General features: G+C 42.1%; 1 protein-coding gene across 7 annotated transcripts in view; it reads right to left on the reverse strand.

Annotated features, from left to right (window-relative positions):
- Positions 1–12,122, reverse strand: part of exoc6b (exocyst complex component 6B) — an 866,329-nt gene that overhangs the window by 328,295 nt on the left and 525,912 nt on the right. For all 7 annotated transcript variants that reach the window (XR_011353246.1, XM_069923433.1, XM_069923435.1 and 4 more), the window contains exons 14-15: positions 7,888–7,993; positions 1,600–1,709 (exon numbers count right to left, since the gene is read on the reverse strand). Coding sequence is in view for 6 of the 7 variants with exons in the window: in XM_069923433.1 (XP_069779534.1) it covers positions 1,600–1,709; positions 7,888–7,993 (216 nt within the window). In the remaining variant the exon portion in view is untranslated. The remainder of the gene's footprint in view (positions 1–1,599; positions 1,710–7,887; positions 7,994–12,122) is intronic.

Raw genomic sequence — 12,122 nt, forward strand, 5'->3', positions numbered from 1 at the left:
TTTGGAAGACAGCCTGGTCAAAGCCCTTGTGGTTCGTACAAGAGGAGAGGACTGGCTATCTAATGTTTCACTTGGAATAAGTGAAAAAGAAAGGAACTCTCTGATGACCTGAAAGAAAGAGGTTATCATCTGGAGCAAGACACTGAAGTGGCTGATTAAAAAGTAACAACAAATCTCTCTCTGAAAACCGCCAAGAACCTTCCTGAGAGGTAACCATCTTCCTTTCAAGCACCAAAGCCTGGTGAACTTTATAAATGTTAAATTCTGTGCACAGTCTAAGAATTGCCTACAACCAGTGAACTTGGAGGAATGAGAAGTGAGATTGGACTGTGAACCAAATTACTTTTCTGAACTTACACACACACACACATTACATACACGTGATCTTAGAATTAGAAGGTGGTTAAGTTAGGTTAAGTAAGTCAATAGTGATACGTTAAAGTTTGATTCTATTTTCATGTTTAAAGATAATTAAAAGCAACTTTTGTTTAAGTAACCCTTTGTCGTTGTGAATATCTATTGCTGCTGGGGTTTGGGAGCCTCTGGGCTTGTAACAGGCTGAAAAAAATTTATAGAGGACACTTTCCATCCAGCACACAGGATCTTTGACCCACTACCATTAGAAAGGAGGTACAAGATTAGGGCCCAGACTGGGAAAATGCTTCTTCTTTCAGGCGGTGAGATTGATGAATAGCATTTTGCAACCAAGTAAATCCTCCCAAAACATTTATAAAATCTATTTTAAATTATATTTTCATGTACCCGCGCGCGCGCACACTGTGGTCTGGAGAAACACTGTTCACCTGGTTGTATTTGTACAGTCAAATGATAATAAACTTGAACATGAAAACTTCAAAGTGGGCATAACCTGAGAATTCCCAGTTCAGTTTTACAAAAGGGAAATGCAAAAACTGCAGATGCAGGAATTTGAACTAACAACAAGAAGCTAGGTACAATATCCGATCCCATAAGACATACTGTAGGAGCAGAAATAGGTCACTAAACCCATCGAGTCTGGCCCGCCATTCAATCATGAGCTGATCCATTTTCCTACTCAGTCCTACTGCCCGACCTTCTCCCCATAACCTTTGATGCCCTGCTAATCAAGAACCTATCAATCTCTGTCTTAAATACACCCAATGACCCGTCCTCCACAACTACCTATGGAAACAAGTTCCACAGATTCACAACCCTCTGGCTGAAAAAAAATCCCTAAGCATTTCTGTTCTAAGCAGCCTGAAGTTGTCCCCTCTTGTCCTAGAATCTTCCACCATGAGAAACAACCTTTCTACATCTACTTTGCCCATGGCTTTCCACATTCAAAATGTTTCAATGAGATTCCCCCCTCAGTTTCCTAAACTCCAACAAATACAGGTCAAGATACTGCTCATATGAAAACTGTTTAATTCCCGGAAACATCTTAGTGAACCTCCTTTAAACCCTCCCCTGAAAAGTTGACCGATGCTTTCATTCAATGGAAGCATCTTAACCCCTGAGTCTCTCCAGCTTCTCACTTAGCTTTGAAGAGGTAACTGGTCATCTTCTGTGCCTTCAACCGAATGTGCAAAAAAGCAGTTTCCTCTTTCACATTGTCCTTACCTTAGATGCAGGTCCTCAGAGAACTTGAGACAAGCGTAGATAAATTCCTTGATCTGTGAATAGACTTTGGGCACAAATTCTGAGAACGGGAACTTCTTGGGGAATGGTTGCTACAAATGACAAACACAATTAATGTGAAACTGGAAAGAAGGGTAAAACAATTTTATTTCACATTGCACACAACCTTAGAACAATAAAACATTACACCACAGAAACAGGCCCTTTGGCCCTTCTAGTCTGCGCCAAACTATTATTCTGACTAGTCCCACTGACCAACCACCAGTCCATAGCACACCCCCATACATGTACTTGTCTAAAATCTTCTTAAATGTTCAAATTGAGCCTGCATTCACCTCTTCAGCTGGCAACTCATTCCACACTCCCACTCTCGCTGTGTGAGAGAAGAAACTTTTCCCCTTTCACCCTTAACCCACATCTTCTGGTTTGTATCTCACCTACCGTCAGTGGAAAAAGCCTATCAACATTTACTCTGTCTACCCCCCTCATAAGGTTGCATACCTCTACCAAATCTCCCCTTATTCTACGATGCTTCAGTGAATAAAGTCCTAACCCATTTAACCTTTCCCTCAAGTCCTAGCAACACTCTTTCAATGTGATTGATATCTTTGCTGTAGTTAGGTGACCAAAACTGCACACAATACTCCATGGAGCCATTTACAGTGTCTGGAAGCCCTGGAATAAACAAGTTCAAATCCCATCACAGCAGTGATGGTGTCAATAATGGTGAAAACTTCGATGCCTCTTAGTTAGACGTGAGTTCAAATTTAAGTTTATTTGTATCTAGCACTGTGGGAAGAGTTCTTCTGTGAGCAGTCTATCAGGTTATCTCCAGCATTCATCCAGCCGTGTAAAGAGCAAACTCTATAGGGTTACAATGAACAGGAAGATCAATTAGCATTAAAGCAAGGGCAGTATAAGAGCACTGGGGTGAGATTCATTCAGGAGCCTGACGGGTGAGAGGAAGAAACTGTCTTTAAGCCTGTTGGCGCGTACTTTCACACTCTTATGCCTTCTTCTCGATGGAAGGAGGGAGAAGTGAATGTTCAGGGTGTGATGAGTTCTTCACTTTCCCAGGCAGTGGGAGATGTCGTTGGAGTCTGTGGAGGGGAGGGGAGTCTGTGCTAAGTTCTGAGCTGTCTGAGTTGGGTGCAAGAACTTCTTCAGCTTATAAAACGATCCCCTCCAAAAATTTTAAAAATAGAAGGTCCACCATGCTGTGACCGTGGAAAGGCTTCAGGAGTCTGCAGGCACTATTATTGTAGTATAAACAGCAGGTCTAGCAGTGCTTTACCTTCTATGGATGCGGTGAAACCTGCTGAGGTTTAGCATTATGTTTTTACAGGATCCAGGAGGTAAATCACCTTGTAGGCCCTTAGCCTCTGACCTGCTTGGTCAGCGTGCCTCTGGCGCCCTTGGTCATTGCTGATACACGTAGGCCCGAAGATTGTCTGAGTCTTCCAACTTTACTGGTCACAACTACTTTATTTACTGAGTTGCAGATCAAATTGACTATTGTGCAATCATCGAGCAACATCCTTCTCTCCGACAGCCTGATCTTGAAAGGAAGGGCAGTGAAGCATTTGAATATAGTGGAGTTTTAGGGTAAAAGAAAATCTGGGATGCACAGCCTAAGGGGATGGTGGAGGGAGGTCGTGTCACATTATTGAAGAACATAGTACAGGAACTTGCCCCTCAGCTCCTCCTCTCCCCAACCCACCAATCCCCACATCAGGAAGAAGCTTCACAAGGGTGAGATTATGCACCACCAGATTAATGTTTATCCAGCTGTTATTTGGCTATTGTTCCATACCAACTGATTGCCTCACTGTGGGCCTCAGGGATTGGAGCTAGGACCATTGTTGTTTATCATCTATATCAGTGATCTGGATGATAATGTGGTCAATTGGATCAGAAAGTTTGCTGATGACCCTAAGATTGGAGATGTTGTGGACAGTGAGGAAGGTTTTCAAAGCTTGCAGAGGGATCTGGACCAGCTAGAAAAATGGGAAGCCAAATGGCCGATGGAATTGAATGCAGAAAAGTGTGAGGTGTTGCATTTTGGAAGGACAAACCAAGGTGGTTCAGAAAATCTTCTGACACATCCACACCTGCCACCTGAAGAGTGTTTCTGATCCGTTGGACAGACATTTGGGGATTTTCCTTCATTATGATGAGAATTCTTCTGTCATCAACAGTGGAGATCTTCCTGGAATACCAGTCCCTTTACAATTAATGTGCTCACCAGAATGCTCTTTCTTCTTAATAATGTTGATTTTGGCCATCTTAAAGTTTGGGAGATGTCTCTGTCTGTTTTATTTTTGTTTTTCAGCCTCATAACGGTTTCTTTGACTTTCATCGGCACAGCTCTGGTCCTCATGTTGGAAAATGGCAACTACAGACTCCAAAAGTGATCAAAAGCTTAGAAGCAAGCCTAGCTCTCTTATACCTGCACCTACATACCTGAGTACTCACAAGCACCTGTGAAGTGAAATTTCTGAAATTTCTACATAGTCAAACCATAATGTATACAAACATCCTTGAATAAAATCTGGACTGTGCACTTTAATCACATCTGAATTGTTTGATTACAAATTTAAAACTGTGGAGCACAGGGACAAATAAAGGAATAAAAAACGTCTTTGTCCCAAACATTATGGAGGGCAATGTAAGTACACTTTTTCCACTGAGGCCAGGTGAGCTACAAGCCAGAGGGCACGGACTAAGGGTGATTAGGGGAACATTAGAGAGAAAATCTTCACACAGATAGTGGTGGGAGTGTGGAATGAGCTGCCAGCTGAGGTGATGAGTGTGGGTTCAATTTTAACATTTAAGAAACATTTGGGCAGGTACATGGATCAGAAGGGGTGTGGAGGGCTATGGACTGGGTGCAGGTCAGTGGGACTAGTCAATAGTACAAAATAGTTTGGCACAGACTGGAAGAGCCAAAGGGCCTGTTTTCTGTGCTGTAGTGTTCTATGGTTCTATAGTTCTACCTTTGATGTGTGAAAGCTTAATCCATGGATGTCATTGGTGTTGGCCATCTCTAACCGCTCCTGTAACTTAGGAAGTAGTTGGAGCCATAGACAGATGGTATCAGATCAAATAAGCCTTGCTGATTTCCCTCCCTGAAGGGCCCCAGTGAGACAGATGGGGTTTTAGTTTACTTGATGAAAGATTCCACCCCAAATCGTTGACAATTCTATTTCTCCTATTGATCCTGCTCCGGCAGATCATGTTTTGCTTCTCGTGTCCAGCCTCTCATGTGTCCCCTTTTGGTTTCTTTGATGACCAGCCTTTTCTTCCATTTTATGTTATTTTAATCAGTTTAAATTCCCCAGCCGGAGTGAATCACGAACCTCTGCAGACTATGTGATTGTTGAAAAAACACAAAAATGCTGGAGGAACTCTAGCCCTGTCTTGAGTGAAGTACAAAAGTCTGCCAATGCAGAATTAACCCTCTAATTTTCTTACATCCTGCCTAATAATCCTTTCCAGCTTCCACCACCAGCCGCAGCAACACATTCCAGGCACCCACCACTCTCTGTACAGTATTAAAAAACACTTACCCCCCGAAGTCACCACTAAACTTTTCTCCCCTCACCCAAAACCGATGTCCTCTGGCATTTGTTACTGTCGTCCCGGAAAAAAGTCTGTCCACCCCTCACCTGTCATCCATGCAACACCCAGCGTGAGGTAGGGCCATCTTCTCCGCGATTTGCAGGCAGATGCCGGGAAAGGAGAGGCTTGGAATCTGACGGGCGACGATAACCAAAAAGAACCGCTATCCTGACCGGCGCAGGGACGGGGGCCCCTCGCTCTATTATCTAACTGCCCATTCAGAACATTGGGCCAGGTCGGCTGTTTCGTGTTGTTTCGGCAGTGGAGCTCAGGATCAATGCTGGAGCAAGTGCGGCTAGCTCACTAGTAAATAAAGTCAGCGTGCAAGTTACTGCAGCATTTCTGAGTTTTACTCATACCTCGAGGAGGGCTCAGGCCCGAGACATAGAGAAGGCCATAAAGGGAGCACATGGACATACAAGTTGCTTCACTAGAGGGCCCCAAATGGTGGTGAGGGGCAGAGGTATGGACGCAAAGGTGGTAATTCCTGCAACTTAACCGCTGCATGACTATGCACCTGAAACTCCGAAACATCGTACACACTCAATGGTTTTGACACCCATAACTATCCAGGCAAACTGATCCCTGCATGCCCTTTCTACTGTTGACTTTGACCCCGTCATTCACTCACATGACATGTTAAAGGAGCATGTGTCTGGGTGTATGGAATGGAGAACTGCTTGAGACATTCAAATGACCATAAGACAGAAGCCATTTGCCCCATCAAAAACTCTCTGCCATTCAAATCATGGCTGATATACTTTTCCTTTCAACCCCATTCTCCTGCCTTCTCCCCATAACGTATGGATAACCTCACTAATCAAGAACCTATCAATCTCCTCCTTAAATCTACCCAATGACTTGGGCTCCACAGCCATCGGTGGCAACGTATTTTACAGAGTCACCACCCTCTGGTAAAGAAATTTCTCCAACATCTCTGTTCTAAAGTGACGTCCTTTTATTTTGAGGTTGTGCCCTCTGGTCCTGTACTCTCCCACTGCTGGAAACGTCTTCTCCACATCCACTTCATATAGTCAATATTCTGCATGTATCAAGGAGATCCACCCCCTTCATCCTTCTAAACTCCAACGAGTACAAGCCTTCACCATTGACACAGCATTGCCATGTGATCTGCCGCTAGATATAGTCAGACCACGTTAACCTCTCAGCCTCGTTTCCTGTGGAGATCCAACACTGTTTCCCTGGCTGCCTTTTTCCAATGACCAAACGTGTTTTGAAAACCCCTCCACGACCTTGCACCCCCAACTTTCCCCTCACCCCCACAACCCCAGTGCTATCACCAAGAGTTAAACCCAGAAAGTCTGCAGATGATGGAGTTGAATGAAATATGCAGAATTTCTGGAGAAACTCAGCAAGTTATGCAGCATCCACAGGAATCAAAAGGTAACCAATGCTTCAAGCCTGTCCCTTCTTCAAGAATTTTGAATCTCAAGCTGGATCTTGTACCCAGCTTACTGGAATGGGACTCGAATTCCCAACCTTTGAGCTCCAATGCATGAGAGCTGCCAGTGAACATAGAACTTGGAACATTACAGCACAGTACAGGCCCTTTGGCCCAAAATGTACTCCAACCAAAAAAAACTAAACCCTCCCTACCTTGTAATCCTCTATTCCGCTTCCATCCATGTGCCTGTCTAAGAGTCTCTTAAATGCCCCTAATGTTCCAGCCTCCACCACCATCCCTGGCAAGGCATTCCAGGCCCCCACAACACTCTGTGAAAAAAACGTTACCCCGAGGTCTTCCCTTCACTTTGTACAGATGTCCTCTGGTGTTTGTTAATCCTGCCCTGGGGAAAAGCCACTGGCCCTCCACCTTATCTATGCCTCTCAGAATCTTATAGATCTCTATTAAATCTCCTCTCATCATTCTTCACTCCAAAGAGAAAAATCCCAGCTCTGCCAACCTTGCCTCATGACTTATTTCCCAATCTAGGCAGCATCCTGGTGAATCTCCTCTGCACCCTCTCCATAGCTTCCACATCCTTCCTGTAATGAGTGACCAGAATGAACACAGAACTGAACTCTAAGTGAGTTCTCACCAGAGATTTGTAGAGTTGTCTCTTGATCTCAATCCCCCTACTAATGAAGCCCAACATCCCATAGGCTTTCTGAACTATCCTATCAACCTGTGCGGCAACCTTGAGGGATGTATGGATTTGGACCCCAAGGTCCCTCTGATCTTCCACAATGTTAAGTATCGGATCATTAACTTTGTATTAAGCCTTCAGGTTTGACCTTCCAAAATTCATCACCTCACACTTATCCGGATTGAATTTTTCTGTCCAACTCTGCATCCTGTCTATATCCGGTTCTAACCTACGACAACCTTCATCACTAAAGAATCTGAATCTTAAGAAAGAGTCCAGGCCTGAAATGCCGGTTACCCTTTACTTCCTATGGATGTTGTGTGGCCTCCTGGGTGGGGTTCTCCAGCACTTTTGTTGTATTGCTATCACCAACAAACAGTGAGAACTTCTGAAGTAAGAACTGGAAACAACCTGAAGCATGATCGCTGTTTGACTCTCTGCCGATGCTGAGTGTTTCAGCATGATCTGTTCACATTCTACCTTCAAAACCCCCCACTCACGTAGGCAGTGAAAACCATATACCAGTACGGGATGAGCTTACGTTTTCCAAGTCTGGATCATGGAATGGAAACTGGCCCATCACTTTCTTATAATCCTCTTCACTTGAGACAGGAATAGCACTGTAGTTGTCCAACTCTAAGATATACCTGTTGAAAAAGAAATCAGTAGTGTTATTAAGCAGGGTGATCCCTCTCCTGAGGGTTGGAAACTAGGGTTTCTGTCCACCTCTCCAATGGACAAGTGCTCGTTGAAAGTTTCCTTCAGACTAAAATCGGTAACTACATGTATTGTCGATGCAATCGTGAAGTCTCACCTGCAGCTCTACTTTGTGTGGCATTTGAGCAGATTTGGTATGTCCCTGAAGACTCTCGAAAACTTCCACAGGAGTCCGGTGGAGAACACTCTGACTGGTTGCATCACTGTCTGGTGCGGAGGTGCCAAGAAGAAACTCCAGAGGATCGTTAACTCGGCCTGCGACATCATGGCCACCAAACTTCCCTCCATTAAGAATGCAGCCTCTATCTTCAAGGACCTCCACTACCCAGGCCATGCCCCCTTCACTCTTCTACCATTAGGAAAAAGGTAATAGGAGCCTGAAGACCAGCACCCAGTGGCACAGGGACAGCTTCTTCCCCGCTGCCATCAGATTCCTGAATGATCAATGAACCAAAGAGACTACCTCACTTTGACTTTTCATACACTACTATTATTTATTGTTGTAAGATGGCTTATATTAACTTTTACTCTGTGACGCTGCCGCCAAACAACGAATTTCGTGACTTGCTCATGACAATAAATTCTGATTATGATTTAACAAGATGAACCTTGTGAATCCCCTGTGACAGCCACTGTTTGTATAAGACTGCGACTCATGCATGTAGTCCATAGCTTTCTGGGCACTCACCAGACCTCTGATGGTGACCTCAAACCTCAGGGGGTCCTGAACCAAAATCATGAAAGCATATGACCTGGCTATGGAGCATCTTTTTCCAATCTTACAACAGTTACTACCTTTCAAATCAAAAAGCATCGAGGCCTGTCCCAAATTTCTGCACCCTGTCAGAATCAGAATTTATTCTCATAAACATGTCATTGTTTTATAGTGCAAATATTGCTACAAATCACATTTCAAAAATAAAGAGTGCAAGAAAAAAATATGAGAAAGTGAGGTTGTGTCTGGGCTTCATTGTCCATACAGAAATCTGATGGCGGAAGGGAAGAAGCTGTCCCTGTACCGTTGGGTGACTGTCTTCAGGCTCCTGTACCTCCTTCCCAATGGTAGCAGTGAGAAGAGGGCATGGCTTGGGTGGTGGAGGGTCCTTGAGGATAGAGGCTGTTTTCTTGAGACACTGCCTCTTGCTTCATGCATAATATAGTGCTCCGGTCAGTCCTTTAAATTTCACTGGGCCAAAAGGAGTCACGTGATGGAGTAATGGCCGGTAGGAGAATACCAGCCCTCTCTGACATTAGAATTTAGTGAAATGAAAAGAAAAATAAAAAGTACAGAAGAAAAAGTGAGTAGAATAGAGCTGGTCATAACAGATGTAGGGAAAAGATTAGAAAATGTGGAAGAACGTGTAATGGCGGTAGATATGGAAGTGAATGACTTAAAAAGAAAATTGGAAGAAAGTGATAAAAAAGTTAGAAACACAGGAGTTGTTATCTCAGAAGATGGATATAATGGAAAACTATAGTAGGAGAAACAATATAAAGATAGTGGGCCTTAAGGAAGATGAAGAAGGCACAAATATGAAAGAATTTGTAAAAGAATGGATCCCCAAGGTCCTGGGAATGCCAGAAATACAGGAAGGAATGGAAATAGAAAGGGCACACAGAACATTAGCCCCGAAACCACAGGCACAACAAAAACCAAGATCCATTTTAGTAAAATTCCTGAGATATACGACAAGAGAAAATATATTGGAGAAGGCAATGAAAAAAATGAGAGAAGACAAAAAAACCACTGGAATACAAGGGTCAAAAAATATTTTTTTACCCAGACATAAGTTTTGAACTCTTAAAGAAGAGGAAGGAGTTTAATACAGTGAAATCAATCTGATGGAAAAAAGGTTATAAATTTATGTTAAGATATCCAGCTGTGCTTAAAATATTTATCCCGGGGAAGCAAAACAGACTGTTCTCGGATCCGGAGGAGGCACGAGAATTTGCAGAACGCCTGCAGGACAGAAGGAGAGATGAAGAGATGTAACAAGAACGAAGAACAACAACAAAATACATATAAAGATGTAAAAATAATGTATAAGTAAGAACTAAAGAAGGGAAGAAAAGGGAAGTAAGGGAGAAGGGGGGAAAAAGAGGGGGAGCTTTGTTATATGTGAACATAAAAGTCTTTTCTGGAGGGGGTTGGGTGGGAGAGAATAATAGTCACTGAGAAATCAGTTGACGCTTGCGAGTGGGTTCGCAATCCAAATGGAGAGGGGAGTTGTGGTTGCCCGGCAAGGGACAAGGGGCAACTCAGAGATGGGGGGGGTGGGACATTTGGGGTTAAGGGAATTTTAGATGTGGGATTTGTTGAAGTATTTTATGTTTTAAATGTGTTGTCATACATTGAGTTCAAAAAGGGAAAACTGAGAGATGAAAATGGGGAAAAGGGGAATGGTGATGGTGAGGAATGGAAATGAGGTGTAAACAGGATATGAGATGGCCATGTTGATCTATGTGACCATAAATATTAATGGAATACATAACCAAATTAAATGAAAAAAGCTATTTAAATTTACTGAAAAAAGAAAAAATAGATATAGCATTCGTGCAAGAAACACACCTAACTGAAGTGGAACACAATAAATTAAGGAGAGACTGGGAAGAGCACGTAACGGCAGCATCATATAATTCAAAAGCTAGAGGTGTAGCTATATTAATCAATAAAAATGTACCAATCAAAATAGAGGAGGGAATAATAGATCCAGCAGGGAGATATGTAATGATAAAATGTCAGATATATTCAGAATTCTGGAATTTGGTCAATATATATGCACCTAATGAAGAGGATCAAAAGTTTATGCAAGATATTTTTTTGAAGATTGTAGATACGCAGGAGAATATATTGATAGGAGGGGACTTTAACCTTAATTTGGATTCAAAGATGGATCAAACTGGACAGAAGACGAGCAGAAAGAAGAAAGTAGCCAAATTTAAGGTTAAATCGATGCAGGAAATGCAACTTTTGGATATATGGAGGAGACAACACCAAAAGGAGAAGAAATACTCATATTATTCGGGTAGACATAAAACATACTGAAGGATTGACCTGTTCCTGCTGTCAGCCCATATCCAAGGGAGAGTTAGGAAAACTCAATATAAAGCTAGATTGTTATCGGATCACTCACCCCTGTTATTAGCAATAGAACTGGAGGACATCCCACCAAGAACATATAGATGGAGATTAAACTCCATGCTACTTAAATGGCAGGAATTTAGGGAATTTATTGAACACCAAATTAAAATGTACTTTGAAATAAATACGGAATCAGTGAAAGACAAATTTATATTATGGGATGCAATGAAAGCCTTCATTAGAGGGCAGATAATAAGTTATGTAACTAAGATGAAAAAGGACTACAATCGGGAAATAGAACAGTTGGAAAGGGAGATAGTAAGTACAGAAAAGGAACTAGCAACAAGGGATGATATAACAAAAAGAAGAGAATTGGCAGACAAAAAAATACAAATGTATAAGGTGGAGAAGAACATAATGAAAATAAAGCAAAAGTATTATGAACAAGGAGAAAAAACACACAAAATATTAGCCTGGCAAGTTAAAACAGAACAAGCTAAAAGAAATGTAATGGCATCAAGGCAAAAGGACAAACAAATTACATATAATCCAATGGAGATTAATGAGAACTTTAAGGAATTTTATGAACAATTAACCAAACTGAGAATGAGGGGAAAGTGATAAAATAGAAGAGTTTTTAGCTAAAATTGAACTGATGAAATTGCAAGAAGAGGAAAACAAACTGATAAAACCATTTGAAATAGAGGAAGTACAGAATATATTAAAAAAGCTGCCGAACAATAAAACTCCTGGAGAGGATGGATTCCCAATAGAATTCCATAAAACATTTAAAGACTTATTAATTCCTCCTCTCCTGGAAGTAATGAACCAGATAGAAGAAACACAAAACTTGCCAGATTCATGTAAAACAGCAATAATTACAGTAATACCAAAGACAGGGAAGGATCCATTAACACCAGCAACATATCGACCAATATCTCTACTTAACTCAGATTATAAGATAATAGCAAAATTAT

The sequence above is a fragment of the Narcine bancroftii genome, chromosome 3 (genome assembly GCF_036971445.1).
Source record: "Narcine bancroftii isolate sNarBan1 chromosome 3, sNarBan1.hap1, whole genome shotgun sequence".
NCBI classification, from domain to species: Eukaryota; Metazoa; Chordata; class Chondrichthyes; order Torpediniformes; family Narcinidae; genus Narcine; species Narcine bancroftii.